At 50.1% G+C, this 24,212-nt stretch overlaps 1 protein-coding gene across 3 annotated transcripts in view; it reads right to left on the bottom strand.

The window, feature by feature from the left end:
• The window catches only part of KIRREL3 (kirre like nephrin family adhesion molecule 3), a 414,805-nt gene that overhangs the window by 126,401 nt on the left and 264,192 nt on the right, over nt 1–24,212 (bottom strand). For 2 of the 3 annotated variants that reach the window (XM_058041431.1, XM_058041433.1), the window contains exon 2: nt 17,198–17,275. The exons of the other annotated variant lie outside the window; for it this stretch is intronic. In XM_058041431.1, coding sequence (XP_057897414.1) covers nt 17,198–17,275 — 78 coding nt within the window. The remainder of the gene's footprint in view (nt 1–17,197; nt 17,276–24,212) is intronic. 3 annotated transcript variants of the gene reach the window in all.

Here is a 24,212-nt window from a genome sequence, read left to right as displayed (position 1 = left end):
CAGGTCCCTTCTCAGGCTGAAATCCTGAGGAATGGTGAGAGGAAAGTCCCCAAACAGCAACAGTTGCCTGGGCCACGTCCATTTCTGACTTGAGGAAAAGCTCCCTGCCTGCAAGGTGGCAGGAACATAACCTGTTTGAGCCTTAGAGAGAGACACATAACCATCATCATCATCATTTTTAAGGAGCACTGTGCACCACAGTGCCTTACGGACACCTATAAATTACCCAGCACCCGCCTGCCAGCTCAGCCTAAGCTCGATATTGCCTGCAGTAATTATTTGGATCAAATGCAGTTTATCTGCTTCATATTTGTGTTTCTGTGCTCTCTGGTAACTTATAAATGTCATTGCAGTGTTTATTTGTTATAATGAAACTTAATGACGTTTGAAACCGATGGCTGTGGTTGCAGGCTGCAGGTTCGAAGTAATCTCTTCATCTTTGAAGCAGGAGGCCCAATGATAACATTAAATTATCCCACAGAAAAGGAAGATGTATGCAGACAGATATTCAGGCCCGTGTATTATTCATTGGAGAGATGACTAGCAATGAGCCACAGTGCCTAAGGCGACGGACTCAAAGCATTGTCACCCAGCAAGGCAAATGTTCCTGTCCAAGGGGAGCCAGTTGTCAAGCCACGAGCCCAAGTGCATCTCAATCTGTTTTATTAAACCTTCGAAGGCATGCTGGGTGCCAGACGCCCGTTGTGAGATGGCTGGCAGGGGAGAAATGAGGTGGGGCTACTGTAAAACAGCAGAGCTGTGTCAGGAAGGGGAGCATCCAGCTTTGGGAGGCATCAGAGGGGTGGGTGTCAGAACCCAGGACATCCCTCTGGCTGCCCTGGATGGCTCCAGCCCCTGCCAAGGGGCTCAGAGACCTTGGCACAGAGCCCAAGCCCCCTGTGCCTTTGATTTTGACCCATGGAAAATATTACGAACCTTATATGAGGAATTACAAGCCACAAAAGTTCAAGTAGAATGATAGCTAGTTTATCACAGAGTGAAAAGTAGAATTTTGGGGTTTTTAGAATGGGGGCTTGGGGTCTCAAGATGGAGGAATTTGGGTGTGCCTTGTCCTTCCTTCTCCTTCCTAGCCTTCGTCTTCTGCTGTGATGGTGGCACTTTTGGATTGGTTTAAGATAGGAACACACTGTCTAACATAGGTGATAGGTGTTGGAAAATTATTGTAAATAAAGTTCACATACTTTTTAATATAAAAAGGCAACACTGCCCTGAAGGCAGGCAGTGTGCCATGGACTGACCTGCTGAAGGGACCTCAGCAGGCCAGGGAAAGAATGTTATAGATAACAGAAAATAAACAACCTTGAAAACCAGAGCAGAAGAATCCTGACTCCTTGGTTGCTGGGCTGGGAAAAGAGACTCTGCCACATCTCAGGGTCAGCCAGGACCACAGAGACCCCTGAGAGTTGGGGAGCAGAGCAGGAGCTTGGCAGTGCTGGGACCCCACCCCAGGCAGCTGCTGGGTGCTGAAGGCTGCTCTCCCTCCATGCAAGACCCAGAATAAACTTTTCTTGCTTTGCTTCAGGCACTGCTCCTTGTCCTCCCTCCTTCTGAATAATTTCCTCCCTTGGTTTCTATTTCTGCGTGTATTTATAGGCTCTGGTCGTGTCTCCCCTTGAGCCTCCTCCAGACTATATAAATTTACCTCCTCCAGTCTCTCCTCTTACAACCTGCTGTCGAATCCCTGGGCCATTCCTGGCACTGCAGTCAGAATTCTCCCTGGTTTGCTCCGTGCTCCCCCCTGCAGGTCCCGTCCCCCCGCAGCCCACGTGGAGCTGCACAATTACTGCTGCTGAGCACCTCGGGACCTGCTGAAGCAAAATGCCCGTGGCAACAGCCAGGAACATCTTTCCCTCAGCTCCCTCCGTGCTGTCAGGAGTGTGGAAGTGCCCAGCACTCAAAGAGCTTTAACCCCTGCAGCACAGCTGAGCCGTGCAACTTGTGGTTTGTGAGCTGCTTTCCTTCACATGGGCTGGTGCTCCCACACCTCCTGCTCTGCTCATCCCCCAGGAATATGGAAACAGCCTCACCAGACCTCTCCTCACAGGGGCAGTGAAGCTTTAGGGTCTGCAGGAAAGTGGATCCCAGTGAAGTCTGGCTTTTTGTCTTCACCTGCTCCTCCTGGCCAGGGTCAGACAGGTCTGGAAATGCCCTGTGCTGCAGCACCTGCCCCCAGCAGCAAAGCTCCATCCTCTGCTCTGGCCCTGAGCAATGGGACAGCGTGGCCAGAGGGTGAGGGAAGGGGCTCTGCCCTGCTCAGATGAGACCCCACCTGCAGAGCTGCCCCCAGCTGGGGGGTCTTCATCATTGGAAGGACATGAACCAACTGCAGTGAGGCCAGAGAGGTCATGGAGATGCTCCAGGGCTGGAGCCAGGCTGGGAGAGCTGGGGATGCTCAGCTGGAGAGGAGAAGGCTCCAGGGAGAGCTCAGAGCCCCTGCCAGGGCCTGAAGGGGCTCCAGGAGAGCTGGAGAGGGACTGGGGACAAGGGATGGAGGGACAGGACACAGGGAATGGCTCCCACTGCCAGAGGGCAGGGCTGGATGGGATACTGGGAATTGGGAATTGTTCCCTGTGAGGGTGGGCAGGCCCTGGCACAGGTGCCCAGAGCAGCTGTGGCTGCCCCTGGATCTCTGGAAGTGTTGAATGCCAGGCTGGACAAAGCTTGGAACAGCCTGGGACAGGGGAAGGTGTCGCTGCCATGGCAGGGGATTGGAACAAGATGGTTTTTAATGCTCCTTCCAACCCAAACCATTCCATAATTCTTTGATTCTGTGTCACCCATAAGTCTCTCTTCTTTGCCAGGGCTGTTGTGTGAAGCCATTCCACATCCCTGAACTACCCTGAGGGTGCCAGTGTTTAGAGCTTCAGTTTAATGTGATTGCAGGGTAAGATTGTTTCCCCCAGACCCTTCAAGGACCAGCCCATGGGGCACATCCATCACTGGCATCTCCTCTGTACCTGGCACCAGCAGGGCAGGGAGGTGACCCCCGCTGAGGGCAAACCCTGGTCAGTGCTTTATTCAGTGAGCACCACGAGTGCAGGGAAGCCTGGGCAACTCTCTCACTTCACCCCCCTGAGCACCTGGATGGCAACCAGAGACCTTTACTGGCAGACAGGCTACCTGATGACAACTGACAAGAGAAATTCATCTTCATTGCTCACAGTCCTTACACAGCCAGAGCTGGAGAACCCCCTGCAAGGATCCCACCACTGAGAGCCCATCCCAGCCCCCAGCTCTGATTTCCCTATGAGCAGACCTCTTTTCCAGCTGGGAGAGCCTTGGATTACCTGGCACAGCTGTCCCTGGGTCCTTGCAGCCCCCAGAGCCTGGGCAGGTCTCCCATCCACACTCCCCCTGGATCTGACATTGCTTTAAACCTCGCTGACATCGATTAATGAGGAGGAGAGACCTGTGCAGGGCCACCTGCAATGCCCTTGATGGAAACCCTTGAAAAGGGAGTTAATTCTGGACTCTGGCCGCGCTCGGCTCGGAGGGGATGCAAGCTCTGCCACCTCCCCAGCAGCTCTGGGAACAAACAAGTTGACAAATGAGGCTGCCTCTTAATGAAGCTGCAGCCAAAGTCAATACTCGGCCCTTCTATCAGGGCACAGATCAAAGATGGTCTCAAGGGCAAATGGCCTGGCAGGGGTGGGACAGCTGTCACTCACAGGAGGGAGGGATCGCTCCAAATGAAAAGGAGCAGCCTCAGAAGCAGAGGGAGACAAGGGCAACTTGCAGAAGCAGAAAGGAAAAGGATTTAGAAGAGGAGACGTGCAGAAGGTGGGGGAAGCCTTTCTTCCAGGTCTGGAGTGCTCTGTCTGCAGTTAAATCCTGTTATTCTCTCTGTCTCCACCATCACTGCTGCACATCCAGAGCTACATCCTCACAAACCTATTTCATCCTCACAAACCCGTATTTCATCTTTTTCTCTGCAGAAGTTTTTCTTTTCCTCCCACCCAGCTGACAAAAGATGAGATGGAGAAGGATTAAGGTTCCCCCATCTATTTACAAGTATATTGAGGGGTTTAAAACTTCACCTCCTAGTTAGGTGCACTTGGGGTGATTTTCTGTGGGCAGGGATGGGCAAGAAGGAAGGAAAACAGCACAACAGATAAGGAGACCCCTCCCACAACAGCAAATCAGCTCCCCAGTATCTACAGCTGTTGGCAGCTTGGAGGAAGGATATTCTCACCGGGTGGTTGAGCTTTAGATCCATCAATGTCCACTGCACCCTCCAAGCCAGCACTTCAGGCTGTCCCCTGTCCCACAAGGCAGCCTCACCACAGGGAGTGGCTGGGACAGGAGCCCTTTGGGGGATGGTGAGAGCTGGGACTCACCTGGGACAGGCCAGGAGCCCTTTGGTGGATGGTGGGAGCTGGGACTCACCTGGGACAGGCCAGGAGCCCTTTGGTGGATGGTGGGAGCTGGGACTCACCTGGGACAGGCCACCCCTGATCCCAGCCTGGTTGGACAAACCCCTGGATGCAGTTCCATTCCCAGCTCTGGCTGGCTGGGAGCAGGCTCCTGGCGCAGGGATTGTTCCCTCATGTCTGGGAGGTGCCACAGCCCCTGGCCCAGCAGGGATTTCACCCTCAGCTGAAGGTGAGCCCACCCAGTCATTCCCTGTCTCCAGAAAAATCCATGGCAGCTCGGCTCTCCCTTTGAAAGCTCCAGGATTGAACACTGGTCTGAGCTGATGGCAACAACGACCCAGCACACTTATCTCCAGGTCAGCCTAAATATTTCATTTAGCTTCTAAAGGAGTCAATGCCTTTCTCTCTTTCTCCCTTTATTTTAAATCTCGGAATGCTACTGACTCTCATGAATATTGATGAGGATCATTAGTCACTGAACATTTCACTTCCCTTCTCTTTTCCCGTCTATATAAAAGCTTCATCTTTGTTAAAGGGAAAAAAAAACCCCATCTCAAGTTATATCTCTAGATATGCTTTAAGATTAGCTCCATTAATACATTTATAGAGGAGTAAATACCCATGGGAGCAAATAAAGGGTATAAAAGGGCAGGGAAATACTGACTCTGAGACTGGTGCTGCACTGGAGGGAACTGGGAAGGTTTGTGGCTGATGTGCTTTGCCCTCTGAAGGTTCTAAATAATCCTTACATTGGCTGCCTGGCCCAGGGGATTCTCCTCACACACAATCCCTGCCTATCCTGCAGGTTTTTGACCATTCCCACTCCTTCCACCTTCTTCAGCCTCAACCTGAAGGCTTCAATCAATCTGAGTGAACACACGTGGGAGGGTTTGGTCAGATACATAATAATAATTTGGGGCAAACAAGAAGAAATAATTCGGGATAAATAATTTGGGGCAAACAAGAAAAGCAGGACTTGCAGCATTCAGCTGGATACTTCACAACCAGATTTCCCTATTTCCTTATGCTAAGAATTTTTAGAAGGGTTTAAAACAAGTCAGCTCAAACGCAGCTGCGTGCATTGCTGGGTGCTTGGCAGTGTCTTTCAGTCAAATCCAACACAGTCCCACTCCACTGAGGAATGGAAGCAGGATCACTGTGCTGGCCTGAAACACACAATTTCATCCCATTTTGCCATTACAGCAGTGAACCAGAGCTGCCTCACATTGCTGTAAGAAAGGAGCTTCATGCTGTGGGTTGGGCTGCAGGGATGGTGTTATGTGGCACACAGGGAAGCCCTGGGGAAGGAGCTTCAGAATGAGTTATTTAAGCCTTTTCCAAGCACAGCAAAGCCACCAGCTCCCCAGTGCCCAGAACACCAGAGGGTTTCATCTTCACACCAGTCTGAGCTCCCACCCACAGCCTGCTGGGCTGGAAGTGCTCCAGCACTCCAGTTTCTGCTCACAATTGCACAGCAGATTTCCTTGTGCTGGTTCAAGATCCATTTCAATGGCAGGCCTGGCTGTTTGTCGATCTGAGGGTGTCTCAGGGTGGGACTTACAAGGCTGCAGTGGTTTTAATTGATATTCTGAGTGACAGGAGCTTGGTACTGCTTCATTGCTCCAGTCTGGGCATCAGCAAACCATCTCTGCCTGCAGAAAGCACGTGGCTGCCTCCAGGAGAGGGAGGTTGGGGATCCAGAGCAGGCAGGAACAATCCTGCTGTCTCCTTGCAGCCATGTCTGTGCCACACAAGTGCCTGTAAAATAGCAGAAATGATGCTCTCCATTTCTCCAGCCTTGGGTAGAGATGTGCTATCACAATATTATCCCCTTTCTGACCAAAATCTGGATTATTTTCTTGATAGCAATGGCTTGAGAGCTGGAGACTTCCACACAGCCAGGCTATCGTGTCCATGTCAGGGGAATTTACTGTGGTTGTGTTCACAAGGGTCTGAGGATGAGGGAAGAGATGAGGATCTGACTCCATGTTTCAGAAGGCTCGATTTATTATTTTATGCTATATATTATATTAAAACTATACTAAAAGAATAGAAGAAAGGATTTAATCAGAAGGCTGGCTAAGAATAGAACAGGAAGTAATGATAACAAAGGCTTGTGGCTCGGACTCTCTGTCTGAGCCAGCTAACTGTGATTGGCCGTTAATTAGAAACAACCACATGAGACCAATCACAGATCCCCTGTTGCATTCCACAGCAGCAGATAATCATTGTTTACATTTTGTTCCTGAGGTTTCTCAGCTTCTCAGGAGAAAAAATCCTAAGGAAAGGATTTTTCATAAAAGATGTCTGTGACAATTTACAGAATCATCAGCACCTGACTCAGTGTCAGAGCCAGCTCTGCCCGTCCAGGCTCTGCTCTGGTGGTCACCACGTCCTTTAGTGGTGGCCTGGCAGGGCTGGGTTATTGGCTGGACTCAGATCTTTGAGGTCTTTTCCAATCTAAACAGTTCCATGGCTGTGTGTCAGCTGCATGACTGGGGTCACTGATCACACTGCTGCCAGCAGCCTCCCTGGCAGGGTCCCCATGAGGGAGGAAAGCTCAATACACACCCCAGGCTGCAGCAGCAGCTCTGCAGAGAGGGGAAAACTGCCAGCAGATACAGCTCCAAGGGAAACTCAGCCTGGAGCAGTGTGGAGGTGGGAAAGCCAGAGCTGCCATCTCCAGACAGAGCCTTGGACCTCCTGTCACTCATGTCCCCCATCTCCGGATTAAAAATAAACTGGCCCAAAGCCCACAGCACCAAAAGATGGCCAGGCAGCTGTGGCAAGGTGAGGTCCACAACCTTATCTCTGCCAGCTTCCAGGTGCAGTTCATAGGACAAGCTTTTACCAACAACTTGCCATATTCCTCAGGTGCACAACCCATTTCAGTGCCAGAAAGGATCTAAAGGGGCATGGCAAGGGCAATGGAATTCATGGGGCTGAAATAATCTATATCCCACCCTAGATATTGATCCATGTGTATAAACAGTGGAATCCCAGAATGGTTTGGTTGGGAGGGACCTTAAAGACCATCCTGTTCCACCCCTTGCCATGGGGCAGGGACACCTTCCACTGTCCCAGGGTGCTCCAAGTCCTGTCCAACCCGGCCTGGAAAACTTCCAGGGATAAGGCAGCCACAGCTTCCCTGGGCAGCCTGTGCCAGGGCCTCAGCACCCTCACAGGCAAGAATTTTCTCCCAATATCCCATCTCACCCTGTCCTCCTTCAGCTTTAGGCCATTTCCTCTTGTCCCACCACTACCTGCTCTTGTGAAGAGCATCTCCAGCCTAAGACTCCTGACATGTCTTCAGTGGGCTCTCCAAAGGCACTCCCTGCAAGGGAGCAGTGCATAGACCCCACAGGATCCAGGTTCTGCTGTACACACCTGCAGGCTGAACTGCAACAGAAGCAGCTCCTGAAATGTCTGATGCTGCTACTCAGGGAGTGAGGAAGGATCGTATTCATTTATTTAAGACCATGCAGCAATAGCTTTCCACAGGGGACTCCTGCTCAAATCAATAGATAAAATGATACCCTTCAACCATTAACTGCTACAACAACACTGTTACCGTAAAGCTCCTGAGCTTTGATCAGATTTATGACCAGCAGAGTTGTTCAGCCGTTCCACAGCTGCTGCATGACTGGAACATCAGGGATGGAGCTCTGCTCCCCCTCTCCAGAGGAGCAGAGAGCAGCAGGGAGCTGGGGAGAACAAGCAGCAGGTAACACAGGAATGCATTCCCTTGGCAGCATCCTCGGGAATGAGCGTGCTGCACCAGCCAGGACTCAGCTCACGGCCACAGAGCTCCTGCCTTTCCCAGTTCTCCAGCTCACCCAACCCAGGCACGGTTTCCCCCTGACACCAGACACTGATTTTCCTCAGGTTTCACTTACATCCCTGCCTTGTTCATCTCCCAGACACACAAAACATCACGGAAATATCAATGAGACCTCTGAGATAACAACGCATCCTTAACAACTCCTTAAGAACAGCTCTATCCACTCTCCTCTTCCTTCCCAACGCCTTTGTCAGATAAAGAACAAAAGGCTCAGTGCAGCTCACCCGGAGCTGCCGGCCCTAATCAATGCATCAATTGCTGAGTGACAATGCTGGGTGAGGGAGCACCCCCATCACAGAGGGGGTGGCACCTTCACTGGGAGTGACAGCAGTGTGAGGAATGCAAAGTTCCCACTGCATCTCATGCTTGGAGATCAGCTGATAACAGAGCCTCCATCCCTGGAGATCAGCTGATAACAGAGCCTCCATCCCTGGAGATCAGTGTGGTGTTTGTGAGGTCCCCAGGACGGGGGAAGAGATGACAATTTGACGCCATGTTCTCAGAAGGCTGATTTATTATTCTATTCTATTCTATTCTATTCTATTCTATTCTATTCTATTCTATTCTATTCTATTCTATTCTATTCTATTCTATTCTGCTATACTAAACCTATACTATAGAAAGAGAAAGGATACATCAGAAGGCTTAACAAGAATGAATAATAAAAACCCGTGACTGACTCAGAGTCCCACACAGCTGGCCGTGATTGGCCATTAAGAAAAAACAATTCACATGTTTGGATAAACAATCTCCAGACCACATTCCACAGCAGCAAACACAGGAGAAGCTGAGGCTTCTCATCTTCCCAGGAGAAGAAATCCTGGCAAAGGGATTTGTCAGAAAATATGACAGTGATTGATCAGCTGATAACGGAGCCACCACTGCTGCACCCCTTTGTGCCAGGGTTCCTGCAGCTTGCAGCAAAGCCTGGCAGAAATCCCATTTCCAGGGGGCAGACCATGCAAAACCCAGAGGGCAAAGCTGTTGGAAGATGCTGGGGTGTGGTTGGAGCTGTTTCTGGGCTCTGCTGTATTGGCTGAGCAGAGCCAACACTGCTTGAACTAAACCAAGTGGCAGGTTACAGGTCTGCTCCCAAAGGACAGACCCTTCCCACTGTCAGGCCAGAGAACCAAGAGCAGTTTGACCTTCTACAGCAGCACTGAGGTTGTTGGCATCTGGTAGAGGAGAAAGGTCACGTTTTACAGGGACAACAGGACTAGCTCCTATTTATCCTTGAGGCTCAGGAAGATTCATGCTCAGCCTGTGCTGCTGCAGATGTAAAAGTCACTTGCAAGATCCAGATTAAGTGTTCCCATAAATCCAAGTAATTCTGAGGCAGCAACTGCCTTGCTGGGCTGTTAATGGGTGGCACAAATATGCCACTGTGCCTCAGTGCCACGCTCTAATCAGAGGTTTTCCTGGCAGGAAGGGTTCACTGAACCAGTTTGAACTATGGCAGGAGCAGAAGAGGCGGTCAAGCAGGGAGACATTTGCAGCAGAGGCACAACCAGCCTTTCTGAACAAGCCATTTCCCCCAAAAGAACAGGGACTCCATCCCAGAGCCCAGCTGGTTTCTCTCCAGGCAGTAACACGGGGCCTGACAGAGACAGGAGCTGCAAATCAGACCATTGTGGAAAGGATGCTCAGGATCTGGGAGGAAAAAAATATTCTGAGTTCTCTGTTCTCCACTGGAGAAATGGAGGGGGATTGTGGGATGGATGATGAGGGGTGGGACATCAGAGGGGCGTGGAACTGCTGGGGTGAGTCCAGAGAGGCCCCAGAGCTGCTCCAGGGCTGGAGCCAGGCTGGGAGAGCTGGGGGTGCTCACCTGGAGAGGAGAAGGCTCCAGGGAGAGCTCAGAGCCCCTGGCAGGGCCTGAAGGGGCTCCAGGAGAGCTGGAGAGGGACTGGGGACAAGGGATGGAGGGACAGACACAGGGAATGGCTCCCACTGCTGGAGGGCAGGGCTGGATGGGATATTGGGAATTGGGAATTGTTCCCTGTGAGGGTGGGCAGGCCCTGGCACAGGGTGCCCAGAGCAGCTGTGGCTGCCCCTGGATCCCTGGCAGTGCCCAAGGCCAGGCTGGACAGGGCTGGGAGCAGGGCTGGGAGCAGCCTGGGACAGTGGGAGGGGTCCCTGCCATGGCAGGGGTGGAATAAGATGAGCATTAGGTCTCTTACAAGATAAACCATTCCATGACTCTGTGATTCTGTGGCTGAACTGGGCACACACCTGCCCACAGCCCTACAAGCAGCAATGCATCTATGCCCTGTTCCCACCGCATTATCCAGGATTTCAATATTTGTGACATGCTTTAAAGCTTTAACCCACTTTGGTGTTTAGATCCATCTCCTTCCCTCTTTGTCCTCCTTGGTGTTTCCCCACCTCAGCTGCTGCCCAGCTCCCCAGGGACCCCAGCTCTGCCCTGCTGCACAGGGAGCTGCAGAAGGAGCTGCAGAAGGAGCTGCAGCCCTCGCTCCTGCAGGAGCTGCAGATTGCCTCAGAGAACCTATTAAGAAGCAGTCAAATAGAGCAACCTTTCATTGACAAGGCACTCGGCCCTTTAAACGATTCCAAATAGTGTTTTCTTTTTATTGCTTTCTGCAGTTTAACAGCCGTGATTTCAAGTTACTTTGGCTTATGATAAACTCCAGATCTATAACACCTCTATTCTCTCCCTCTTTGGTCTCTCTTGCCCGCTTCTTCTTTATGTTTTTATTAAAAAAGATCCAGGAAAACAGATAGCAGATTAAAAAGGAAACAAATTGAAATGGGTCAAATGTATCTTGCTTAGATGACAGCCACCCCATTAGATACTTTTAAACAGGACAAATAATCCTTTTGGAAGCATAAGTGGGCTTTTACATTTATTCTAAATTACGAACCAAATGATTGCAGCCTCAAATGGAAGCACTGGCTAATTGCACTAATATCTCACTAATTCCAGCACCAAGGAATGGGGGAAAAAACGAACAATTTTCACCATTTTACCAATTATTCAATTTAGGCCAAGGTACATTATGCAAACCCTGGGCTGAGCTTCCTCTCCATTTTGTGATCTATGACAAGGACTGGAATTCCAGTTATTAATAATGGAGGAGCTATAATTATTCTAAGGATGGGTATGAGATAATTACAAGCTATAAAACCAGCTTTCATGTGCAGACACAATTCTCTCCCCATTTCTGGCAGCACCAAAACCTTGCTGCAGACTGGAGACACCCTGTAGCTCAGGACAAACCCCTCACACAGAGCTGCTCACAGGTCATGATGTGAAGCCAGAGCTGGGAACACGAGCAGGAACATGAGCAGTAACACAAGGAGATGCCCAGCTCTGCAGGCAGGCAGGGGCTGGTCAGAACCAACCTTCCAGAGGCTGGAACTGGGTGATCCTGAAGGTTTCTTCCATCCCAAACACTGTATGACTCCATGGTTCTGTGATCCTAGAAGCTGCAGTCTGTGAGGGCTGCATGGCTGCAGGAATCACCCCAAACAGAGCAGGCTGGTGGCTCTCCTTGCATTTAGGCCATCACTGTCCCTGTCTCTCTGGGCCAACTCACCCCTGTCCCATGTCTGAGGTTTGTGGATGAATTCCATCTTTCCTTCTTCCCCCAAGAACTAGCTGTTGGAGCAAGGCCAGAGGAGGCCATGGACTTGACAAGAGGATGGGAGCACCTTCCTGGAGAAGACTGGGTTGTGTGGAGACCTCACAACACCTGCCAGTGTCTGAAGGAGCCACGGGGAAGCTGGAGAGGGGCTCAGCCAGGAACTGTAGTGACAGGACAAGGGGGAATGGGTACAAATGGAAATTTAGACCAGATATCAGGAAGAAATCCTTCACTGTGAGGGTAGAGAGATACTGGCACAAGTTGTCCAGGGAGGTGTGGATGCTTCATCCCCAGAAGTGTCCAAGGCCAGGTTGGACAAGTCCTTGAGCACCCAAGTCTAGTGGGAAGTCTCCCTGAACATGGCAGGGGAAAGTTGGGACCAGATGATTTCAACCCTTAACATTTTGGATTGTATGAGCAAAAGAACAGAGCTTTCCATTAGTGCCTTCAAATAAGATCCCAGACCTTCAGAACAGAAGAGTCAAGGTGATTGCAGCTCAGACTGCAAAATTTTCAAAGCCTCACTCCTTCCCCTCCCAAAACTGAAGACTGTTTTATGCTGCCCAACAGCCCCAGGTGGCTTTTAAAGAAAAGTTGTGTCCCCAGGATCCGGGCAGCCCTTTCCTGAGCTGATTTCTGCAGCCCTGACCAGCAGAGGTGACCTGCCAAGCTGTCCCTCTGGCACAGGAGGCAGAGCTCTCGTTGCTGTGTGGAGCTGCAGCTCTGCAGCACAGGCTGCTGGCTCTGCTGTGCTTTGTGTGGTGAATGGAGACACCTTGAATGCACAACCCACCAACGGAGAGCGGCTGCTGCCAGAGATAACTGCAGCACAGCCTCCTCCTGGCACAGCAGGCAGGGTTTGCATCCCTCTGAAGAGCAGGGTTTGTCCTTCCCTCAGCACAGATCATTAACCACTCACTGCTCCAGGAGGAAGAGCTTGCACCAAATCCTTCTGTCCCTTTCCCTGCTCCGTGCTGGGCACGGGGATGGAGCCCACCCCTCATACTCCAGGAGCTGTGTCCATGCCATGGAGATGCCACCTGTGAGGACATGAGAGCCAGCAAAGTGACTGGAAGGGGAGGTCAGAGGAGGGCAGGAGCTGCCCTGCCCTGCTGCCCTGCGTGGGGGGACATTGTTGTAGGAACTTCCAGCAGCTGGTGGCTGGTGGGAACAGGTGGTGGAGGTGAAGGCTGACACCTCTCAGTGCTTAATCGTTCCCGTTAGTAGCTTTATGAATGGCAGCCAAAAAGTGCCATAATTGCTGCAGTGACGCTTGCTAATGACTCGAGTTGGATCTGGCAAGTAGTCAAAGGCAGGAGACAAGAAGTAAAATTGCAGGAGCTAGCATCTGAATTCCTGCCTTGGACCATTGCAGAGGAGAGCAGAGCAAGCCCGGCTTGGGACCTGCAGGTATGGACAGGGAGCATGATGGGTGAGCAGAGAGAGATATTGCAGCACACCTCTGCCTGCTCCTGGGGAGAGAACTGCATGAGAAAGGAGAAGTGGGAATAGAAGAACAAGCCCAAATTTTCAGAGTAGCTCAAAATCCTTTTTCTTGGGAGACAATGGTGACCAACATCCTAGAAAACATCTCCCTACTCCAAAATCACCTGGAATCAGGGTGGCACAAGCCCTGGGAGAAGCAGGGTAAGTCAGCTCACAGCATCACCTCCAGCCCCAGCAGCACCTCCCTTTCCCTGCAGGTGCCTCGGGACATCCAGGCCACCCATGGTGGCTCCCACTGCTCCACCCTCGTGGCCATGGGAGAGCTGTTCCCAAGGAGCAATCCAGCCCCTCCTGAGCTAACAGCACGCTCCTCCTGATTATGTATCTGTTTCTGAATGTTAACAAACAGTTGGCAGCAGCTGATTGAGTGGGTTATTAGCAGAATGAAGACAGATGGCGGAGGATTAACTCCAGAGCGTCTTTATTGCGCGGCCGTCATTGCAGACAGCTCTCCCTCTCCCTCTCCCTCTCCCTCTGTCTGCAACTGTCACCAGCTCCATTCCACCCCACAGCTCCCAGTGCACACCAGAGCGTGGGCCCAGCACGAGACGAGCCCGTCATCAATCACATGAGCACAGAGCAGCCACGCTGGAGCTGTGCCTTGCTGCTCCCCAGCCAAATTCCACCCCCAAATCCAGACTTTTCCTGCTGAGGGCTTTACAAAGCGAGAAGTGGTCGCACCTGATACAGCACAGCAGGGCAAGGACAGTGCCCAAACGGCGTTTGCTGTGCCCATCACGTGGGGCCTGACAGCTGGGAGAGGCTCCAGCATTGCACCTGGGCCTGTCTGATCACTGCACAGAGAGTGAGATGAGGAGCTCATGGAGCTGACATGGGCAGAGGCACATCCATGTGTAGGGGGATAGAATATAAGTAAATAAAGGTAGTATAGAAGTAATCTTACCCCCTAAAGAGTTGCAGCTGGGTTAATTATTAAAGATTAGGAGCACGCCTGATGTTAACAGGCCACAGCTGTAGCTGATGATAAGCGTGTTATAAAAGAGTGGATTGGTTGGGTGAGGGGAGCTGGAGTCAGTTGGCTGCTATGAGGACAAGGAAGAGTCAGTGCCTAGAGGAGCTGCCTACATGAACCATCAAGGAGGTACAAAACTCTGGCAATATGGAACTCTTGCAGTGTAATGACAATAGAACTCTTGTAGTATAATAACGACAAATGGTGACCCCGACACGGTTCAGGATTTGGGGAAAAGGACTAGAACTTTTGCACTATAATGACAACATCCATGGACACTGATCTTGGCTCCTCATCCTGGGGCCAGCTCAGCTGGAAGAGCCACCTCTGCAGCCAGCTGTGCTAATGGACATCATCCCTTGCCAGCTGCTCAGCAAAGAGCACAATGCCACCAAAGGCCCTTGCTGGGCACCTCTAACCCAGATCTATTTCATCCCACTGGGAGAGGCTGCCCAACTGATCTGTGAGCATCCAGACTGGATCTTCTCTGTGAGGACAGCCAAAACCACTACGTTCACAGAATATCCTGAGTTGGAGGGACCCACAGGATCTTCCAGTCCCACTCCTGTCCCTGCCCAGACCCCCCAACAGTCCCACCCTGTCCATCCCTGGCAGTGCTGTCCAAAGCCTCCTGGAAGTCTGGCAGCCTTGGGGCTGTGCCCATTCCCTGGGCAGCCTGGGCAGTGCCAGCACCCTCTGGGGACAGAACCTGTTCCTGAAATCCAACCTAACAAATTATTTCCCATCAGAAAAAGATTCTTCCACACTGTCAAGGTTTCTAACTCCTCTTGTGCTTATCTCCCTCCAAGCCATTGTAGATGTCTCCAGTAAATGACAGGAAGGTTCTAATGATCCCTGCAATTTCCTCTGGGATGGAGAGCCCATGCCTCATATTATCCCACTGCCCCACTGCCTTCCTGTGCTTTCAGTTCCCTCAGCTCCCTTGTAATTATTAATAGAGCTGCTCTTCAGCCTCTTTTTAAAGGGAGAAAAAGCTCTCACTTGGCACAAATACAAAGGGGGAGCTGCTCTCTCTCCTCACCCTGGCAAGAGAGCTGTCCCAAAGAGTCTGGCTCAGGCACCTTGGGCAGGAAATTCCTGTGGATGACCAGACACTGACCCCACCCCAGCTCACACACCATACAGCGTGGATCTGTACTGCGATCCACCAAAACCCTGGGAAGCTAGATGTCTGCAATTGTCATCTGTAACTGCTTCTAATGAAAACACGAGTCCTAGGTGGTCTTTGTAGCCATGGAAATCCCCCTGACTTTTGTTTTTTGGCAGATTGTGCCTTTAAACATAATGGCCCTGCAGCCTGCAGGGGCCAGAAACTGGCTGCATGTCAGGCAGGAACACTTTGTTCCCTTTCCCTCACAAAAGCTTTACTTTTGGCCTTTCATGTTTCTTTGTTCTCTCCACACAAAGCCACGCTCAGCCTGAAAAGGGGGCTCACTTTGGCTGACGCAGACTCTGAATCCATCAGGGGACAGAGCAATCCCAAAGGACTGGCAGCATGCCCAGGGTCCTGCCAGCTCTGCAACACCCTGAGAGCATCCCCAGGGTCTGGGCACAGCCACAGACAGCCTGTGCAAGAGCCTGGAGGGACAGAAAGGTACCAAGAGGGAGGCTGCACCTTCTCACAACACTCCTGTCCCACGGGGCAGCCCCTTCCCATTAAAAGCATCCTCTAATCAATGTTTAAAGAACGTGTGGTAATTAACAAGCATGAGGTGAAGCCTTGTGAAGTACTTTCCCCATGTTATCAGCTCAGTATCAGGGCTCCCGGGAACGTGAAGGAACCTTTGATCTTCTAACTGATATTTGAACCATAAACTTGCCTCTATGAGAGTTTTACTTCATGGAAATAAACTCACCTTTTACTCTCATGGAAAAAGGCTTTCTGCAGGAGCAGACACCCCCATGGCTAACTGCTGGATAAACTCCATCCCATGCAGGGAAAAAGAATCATGCAATAGTTTGGTTTAGAAGGGACCTTCAGGGTCACCCAACACCAGCAGTGAGCAGGGACACCTTCCTCTAGACCAGGTCACTCAGAGCCCCATCCAGCCTGACCTTGGATGTTTCCAGAAAAGGAAGCCCAGCAGGGCAAGAGATCACACCCTTTGTCTGAATTATTTCCAATCAGAATCCCTTAAAAGGGTTAAATCCATGCTTGGGTCAAGTTTCCAGTTCCCAGAGTGACCTCACGGAAGCCGAACTCCCTGTGGCACATCCTGGAGACCCTCCCATCTCACAGGGCTCTGGGCTTCCTTCTCTCATCCAACATTAATCAGAGGGGGCTGCACCAGGGCTGGCTCCAGGAAAAGAAGCTACCAGAAGCAAGGATGGCAGTTCTTCTGAACATAAATAGTTTTTGTTTAGTTATTATGCTTCATAATTATTTATGATATTTCTATGGATTAATCAATGCTCATAAAGTACTTGGGGAATGACTGGAATATAAAATAGGGAGATTTTAGCAGAAGTTTGAGGAGCAATGTAATGGTGACTCTGTGAGGTTCAGAGGCACTGGAATCTGGGATTCTGGAGGTGGCATGGGACCACTGCCACCCAACTAGAACAAGAAGAGTAGATGCAGCAATTGCTGCAAGAGCTTCCTGTGGGACAAATCCTTTCTGTAGGAAAAGACAGTGGGTTTTGGATGTATGGAACTACAAAGCTCCTGCTCTTCTCTTGCAGCTTCACACAGGGGGCTCCCCATGTGCCCTCTAAGATGTTCCAGAGATCAAAGGGGAAGCAGGATTTTCTCCTGGGTGGGAACAAGAACCCAGCATGCCCTCAGAGGTGAAGCCCCTCACAATGAGATTGCTAAAGAGGAAGAAGAAGGAGAGAAGGTGAGGGAACTGCTCACCTTCAGTCATCCTGCGGTACTTCTCCTTGTACATGAACCCCAGTACTAGGCAGCATCCTCTTCCTGGGAGCCCCAGTTCTGCAAGAGAAGAGAGCGTGGGGTTAGACTGGGCTGAGGACAGGAGCAAGCACCTGGGGCTGCTGCAGGGAGCAAGTCCTGCTGGAGACACCCTACAGGAGAAGCGCCAGGAAGGTGGGCACCTAACTGAAGTCTTTGGTCAGCCTCACAGAGCTGAGCTTGGCTGGGCCCCAAGACTGTATCTAAAGACAGGAGGGTCAGCATCCCCTCCCATGCCTGTCCTTAAGCTCTCCTCTATTCCAAGTGAGGCAATGAGCTGCATCTTCTTCCACAGCAGCATGTTGCCGCAACAGGACTCTCTCATCCCTTTCTCCCTTAGTGGGCAGCAAAGTGAAACTGGAAATGGGCCTCAGTAGGGAAGAGAATTCTGGCCTGAGGAATCTTGCTCTTTAGAAGCAAGCAAGTGACCCTGTGAGCAGGAGAGAGCCAGAGTCTGAGGAGGCACAGGCCTTTGATGCCTTCATTTGTTAATGGGGCTTTTTGACTCTTGGTAACAAACAGAGAGATCTGAGCGTGGGTTTTTCCAGAAGTAGGCTGCGAGCACAGGCGCTCTCCCCGTGCGCATCTCAGAGAGGCAGAGAGCTCTCGTTCTTCAAACAAATCCTCCTGTGTCACAGTGCAGAAAATTAAGGTACCATGTCCCCAACGCTGCCTGTGGACCTGCAGAGCTCCTCAGGGGCTTCTGTGCTCTGCAGAGCCCTGCTGATCAAAGCCCCTTTGATGTTTACTTAATGTGGCTGTGGACTGTGCAGAGCCCCCTCTGTGGAGTTGTGCCGCTCGCTCGCTCGCAGGAGGGGAAGGCAGCGGGACTGGAGCCTGGAGAGCAGAGCAGGACCTGCCTGGCAAGCTCGGATTTCAGTGCCACGAGGCAAATTTGGGGCTGAATCGATCTGGATCGTGTCCAGAGGAAGAGGGAAGTGTGATGTGATGTGATGTGATGTGATGTGATGTGATGTGATGTGATGTGATGAGGGAAGATCCACAGACCAATGTGGCGGTGTTCGCCGGGGTCCCAGGATGAGGGAAGAGATGAGACTCTTGACTCCATGGTTCAGAAGGCTGATTTATTATTTTATGATACATATTGTATTAAAAGAAAATTATATATTCAAACTATACTAAAAGGGATTTTTCAGAAAATATCAAGGTGGCGGGACCGGGGCCTAGAGAGTGAAGCAGGACCTGCCTGGCAAGCTTGGCTGTCAGTGCCACGAGGCAAATTTGGGGCTGAATCGCAGATCTGGATCGTGTCCAGAGGAAGAGGGAAGTGTGATGTGATGAGATGAGGGAAGATCCCCCGACCCATGTGGTGGTGTTCGCAGGGGTCTCAGGACGAGGGAAGAGATGAGAATGTTGACCCCATGTTTCAGAAGGCTGATTTATTATTTTATAATATATATTATTTTAGAAGAAAATGATATATTAAAACTGTACTAGAAGAATAGAAGAAAGGATTTCATCAGAAGGCTAGCTAAGAATAGAAAGGAATGATAACAAAAGCTCCTGACTCTCAGAGAGTCTGAGCCAGCTGACTGTGATTGGCCATTAATTAGAAACAACCAACATGGACCAATTAAAGATGCACCTGTTGCATTCCAGAGCAGCAGATAATTATTGTTTTTCTTTTCGTCTGAGGCTTCTCAGCTTCTCAGGAGAAAAATCCTGGCAAAGGGATTTTTCAGAAAATATCATGGTGACAGACCCAGACATAGAGAATCCCTCCCTAGCAGTGCTCGCTGCCGCGGCATCCCAGCAGAGTGCTTACATCCTCCTCTTGTGCACAGTATGAAGCAGAATTTGAGCGTAAACCTAGGAAAAACCAGACTTCTTTTGATGCCACACAGAAGCCCAGTTAAAGCACTTTCTCTAGCATTATACAGGGGTCCACCTTGCAGGAGGCTTCTGGTCCTAAGGCATCTAACCAAAACAAATCACACATGTCAATCCACTGAGGCTGATGCTCAGACAAAGGCAAGTCTCTTGAAATAATCAGAGTAAGCTGAAATTTAATTCGCCTTGTCCTGGAGGGAATGCCCCAGAGAGAAACAGGCACCTCCAGAATGTGACTCCACCTTTCACAGTGTCTTTGAGGGTGCTTGTAACTCCCTCATTAGCCATAAAAGCTGGTGACTAACTCAGGTGAAGATGTCTAAAGATCAGGGCAGATGACTCAACCACCAGAGCTCTCAGTGGTTTCTTGAATTAGCAGGAAGGAGTAATGAGCAGCTATTGTCCAGGTCTGATGGTGAAAGCCAGTTCTCCTGCTCTCTGGGACAGAGATAACGTGCTCCACCATGGTCTGCACCAAGTGCTCCACCACAAACACACCCAGAAAGGTGTTGGCCTGTAGGTGTTGGATGCCTCTGACTGCAGGGACAGCCAGCTCAGCTGCCTCCCTCAGCCCTGGCTGATAAGGAGGGTCGATAAGACCTTGCTGCCCTTGGGGGAGGTTCCATGAGGATCCTGTGAGGACTCACACTCGGTGCTGGGCAGAGCCTGCCTGAGCCCCCAGGGCCCACAGCACAGAGCCAGCACAGCAGGTGAGAACCTTCATGTCTTTATTGATAGGAAAACAAAACCACATCGATTGCTATTGAGCCTCCAACGAGCACCAAGGTATCAAAGTAATTAAAACAACACAATTAGATTAGTGTCAGACAAGGCAGCAGAGCCCACAGTGCAGCTGAGTGAGCCAGCTCTGCTTGCTCAGACGTGCACACGGGGCCTGTGAGTGGATGCTGGGTGGGTTTTCCTGGACACAGACCTGGGCTGAGTGGGCCAGCCACCCCTGCACACACCATGAGCACAAACATCACCAAGATCATGGAATGGTTTGGGTGGGAATGGGCCTTAAGGACCCTGCCATGGGCAGGGATACCTTCCCCTGTCCCAGGCTGCTCCCAGCCCTGTCCAGCCTGGCCTTGGGCACTGCCAGGGATCCAGGGGCAGCCACAGCTGCTCTGGGCACCCTGTGCCAGGGCCTGCCCACCCTTACAGGGAACAATTCCCAGTTCCCAATATCCCATCCAGCCCTGCCCTCTGGCAGTGGGAGCCATTCCCTGTGTCCTGTCCCTCCATCCCTTGTCCCCAGTCCCTCTCCAGCTCTCCTGGAGCCCCTTCAGGCCCTGGCAGGGGCTCTGAGCTCTCCCTGGAGCCTTCTCCTCTCCAGCTGAGCACCCCCAGCTCTCTCAGCCTGGCTCCAGAGCAGAGGGGCTCCAGCCCTGGAGCAGCTCCATGGCCTCTCTGGACTCACCTCAGCAGCTCCATGTCTCTCTGATGTCCCACCCCTCATCATCCATCCCACCATACCCCTCCATTTCTCCAGTGGAGAAGAGAGGAACTCAGAATATTTTTTCCTCCCAGAGCCTGAGCATCCTTTCTCCAACAGTCTGATTTGCAGCTCCTGTCTCTGTCAGGCCCCGTGTTACTGCCTGGAGAGAAACCAGCTGAGCTCTGGGATGGAGTCCCCTTCAGGCCCTGCCAGGGGCTCTGAGTTCTCCTCAGAGCATTTTCCTCTCTGGCTCTCCCAGCCTGGCTCCAGAGCAGAGGGGCTCAGCCCTGGAGCAGCTCCATGGCCTCTCTGGCCTCACCCCAGCAGCTACAGCTCCTGATGATGATGGTGGTGGCCCCAGAGCAGCCCAGGCCAGGGCAGTGCTGGTGGCAGCAGGAGCTGCAGCATCCCAGGACAATCCCACCACTCAGGTGTCCAGCTCTCACCTGCCCCTTGCAGTGAGCAGAAAGCTCCCAAAAAGGAGGCTGTGGGCAGGGGCTCTGCTGTGGGGCAGTGGCTGTGCTGCCCCACAGGTCCCAGGTGCCTCAGAGAGGGCGGAAGGCTCAGGCTGGGCTGGATTCCAGTGAAATGTGGGTTCCTGCCTCTCTGCAGCCTGGCTCAGCAGGCTGCTGTGGGTGCCTGGCTCCCGTCTGCCTCCCCAAGGGGTGCTATAATTAACACTTATAAACCACTTTGATATCCCATGATGAAAGGAGCTGTACAAAAGCACTGCATTATAATAATTCATACCATAAATTTGTGAGAACATGCAAAAATCTTTATAGCTAAAGGCACCTTTAAATACTTGAGAGTGCCTTTAAAAGGTAAAATACTTCAAGATGATTCTGCTGCCTAAGGATGTCTCACCATTTTGGCTTTTAGTGGCAACCTAAAGCTAAAAGAGTTAAGCAGATATCCAGCATTTTAAATGTCTTGGCTTTAGGGGTGCTGCTGAGACACACCAAAACCAGAATGTTTTAACCCTTGCGTGTTCTCATCTCCCCCAAATCAATCCCATCCATTTGCTTGTGATGATAATTGAATTTCTCAGCATGGCAAAAGTAGTTAGAGCTGAAGTTGATCATCTCACACACTGTGATGAAGTGGGATCTGAGGTATCCTGGTTGCAAAACACCCAGCAGAACCATGGTTTTGACCCTCTCAGAAGTACCTGCATTAATTCACCCCCAAACTGGCAGAAGAGCCACTCACTGGGCAAAGCAAGAGCAACTTCAAGCCACGAATTGCCAGTGACAATGAAGCAAAAGCCACTTAAAAGAGACAGACCTTGGAGACTTTGAGAAAGGGATCAAGGGATCCTCACCCTGGGAAACAGAGGGGAAAGATACTTAGGAAGAAAGATCTCTTAGTGCTGGCCATTTCTACAGATTACTTCTGCTTTTTCCTCAGTTCTTTCATTGTAGGGCATTTCTTTTCTCAATTTCAAGGCAATTCCTTCCCTCACCACTCAGGAAGGGAAGGAAATATCAGATCACCGGTGCACTAAAGGCTAAAGCTGCAAAGCTGTAATAAGGGTTTATTAACATAATCATAATATGTACTATTGTGTAGCTGTATCCCACCAGGAATGATAATAAACATTTAATAGCCCAATAATACCTGTTTAATAATTTTTCAGCTCACCCTGTCTAATTGCAAGTTTATTAAAGAACGATAAACTTTATAATCGTTGTAAAGGCATAATTGCAATTCCATTGCTTATTTAATATTGAGCTAATGATATTACAACTAAGTTATATTTTCCCATACATATTAAATATCAATTAGCTGGTTTAAACTATTGATTTGTATTTAATTAACTATGCTATTATATACCAATTAAACTCTTATAAGAGAAGCAGAAACAGCTGGTCTCTAAAATTAAATTTTTAAAACTTTGTATTAACATAAATATCACGTTTCCATTTTGTCGTGTTTTCCTTCTACAGTGATGGCAATTTGCTACCTGTAAATATTTTTTCTAATTGCGTGTTATATCCATGAGTTTAACTCTACTTTCTGGGATGGGGAATGGGCAACCTCCATGGTAGATATCCTACAGTCAGTGACACCAGAATGTGGAAACTGGGCAAGGCAGAGGGCTGGAAAAGCCTTATCTCACCTGGAGATCCCAGAAGCAAAGAATTCAGCTGGGAACTCTTCAAAGAGCATGAAATTCTCCAAGGAAAGAAGCTTGACATGTTCCTAAGTTGGCCAGCAAGGAGAAGATCCTACCTGACCAAATCTAAGAGATTTTGATGGAGAATCCTCTTCCTCCCACTCAGGAGTTTCCTGCCCTGGTGGACGCAGTTCCCTGTGGTACATGGGTGCCTTGGTAAAGAAGCAATATGGACAGAAAATCCTGATCTCCCAGGGTTTTCCATGCTCTTGGCTTCGCTGTGTCCGGGGATGCTGCATCCCAAAAGTTTGAAGAAATAGGTGAAGGAGCATTTTCTTTGTTTTTCATCATTTTGATTTACTCTGAACCATCCCAAATGTCCCTGTAACCTCTTTTTCAGAGGACCCTGCCCTGGGCAGCCATGGATCACCTTTCCTCCAAGTTCTCTGCCATCAGTGCTGGGTTCAAGCTTCCCCCCTTGATGTTATTTGCGTCCATGAGCATTCCTGAGCCATCCAAACTCCTGCTGCCATTTGGCAGAGAGCAAACAGATCCTTTGGCACAGAATTCCTATATTACACTGTTAAGTCTGCAGAGCAATCCAAGATCTTCAGAGATGAAAAAAGCCATACAAATTCATGTTATTATTAAATCTGTGCCTGGTTAATTTATAAAAATGTATTAAAAAAACTAAGAGGCTTCCCAGATGAGAAAATGGGCACATTACTGTTTGAAATATGAATGAAGCAGAGATCAGTGTTAAATGCTGGACTGGTATTGTATTTTATTCTACAGTGCTCTGCAAAAAAGTTGCATTTATAAACCCATTTATTGTATTATGTACTCGCAAACCACCTTGTCATCCATTTATTGCACAAATAAAATCTTAAAAGCAGAGGATTAGTTGAGTATGTCCCTGTGGGACCACAATCTGACTTTAAAGAATCCATCAATGAAAGAAAACAGATGGAGCAGAGATGTTTGCCAGCTCATTGCTCCGAGATGGAAAACACAACTGGCTCTTCTCCCACAGCCCACAGACCTGGAAAGAGAGAAGGACATCCACAGGGCTTGTGGGAAACTGTCCCCATTCAGGAGCCAGTTCTGGATGAAGAATTTATCATTCCAATATCCTCTCCTATTGCTGTACAGGGTGAGGACCTTGGAGAGGAAAGCTCAAATTTGCACAGTGAGAGAAAGCTCCCCAAAACTGAAGCCCTGTGTAGAACCTCTTGATAGGTCTAAGAACCTCTTGGTAGGTCTGTAAGAACTTCTAGGTAGAGCTGTAAGACCTAAATTTTTCTTAAACACCACTGGAGAGGCACGTACCTACATTTGGGAAGAGCAACAGCACAAACCAGTCCCAGGGCTTGTTGTCCCTACTGGGAATTTGAAGAATGAAGATCTGGAGGATCCTTAAAACTTCTCTCAAACATTTCTTTTGGGTTAAAAACCATAATGGAAAAAAGACAGGAAAGCTTGGATGTGCTGATTTTCGCTATGCTTCTTTCAACCCAGTGGAAAACCAGAGTCTCCATAACCCAGGA

This window comes from Melospiza georgiana, chromosome 27 (assembly GCF_028018845.1).
Source record: "Melospiza georgiana isolate bMelGeo1 chromosome 27, bMelGeo1.pri, whole genome shotgun sequence".
Lineage (NCBI taxonomy): Eukaryota > Metazoa > Chordata > Aves > Passeriformes > Passerellidae > Melospiza > Melospiza georgiana.
Note: the sequence above shows the minus strand (reverse complement) of the source record. Positions and strands in the feature narration are given on the sequence as shown.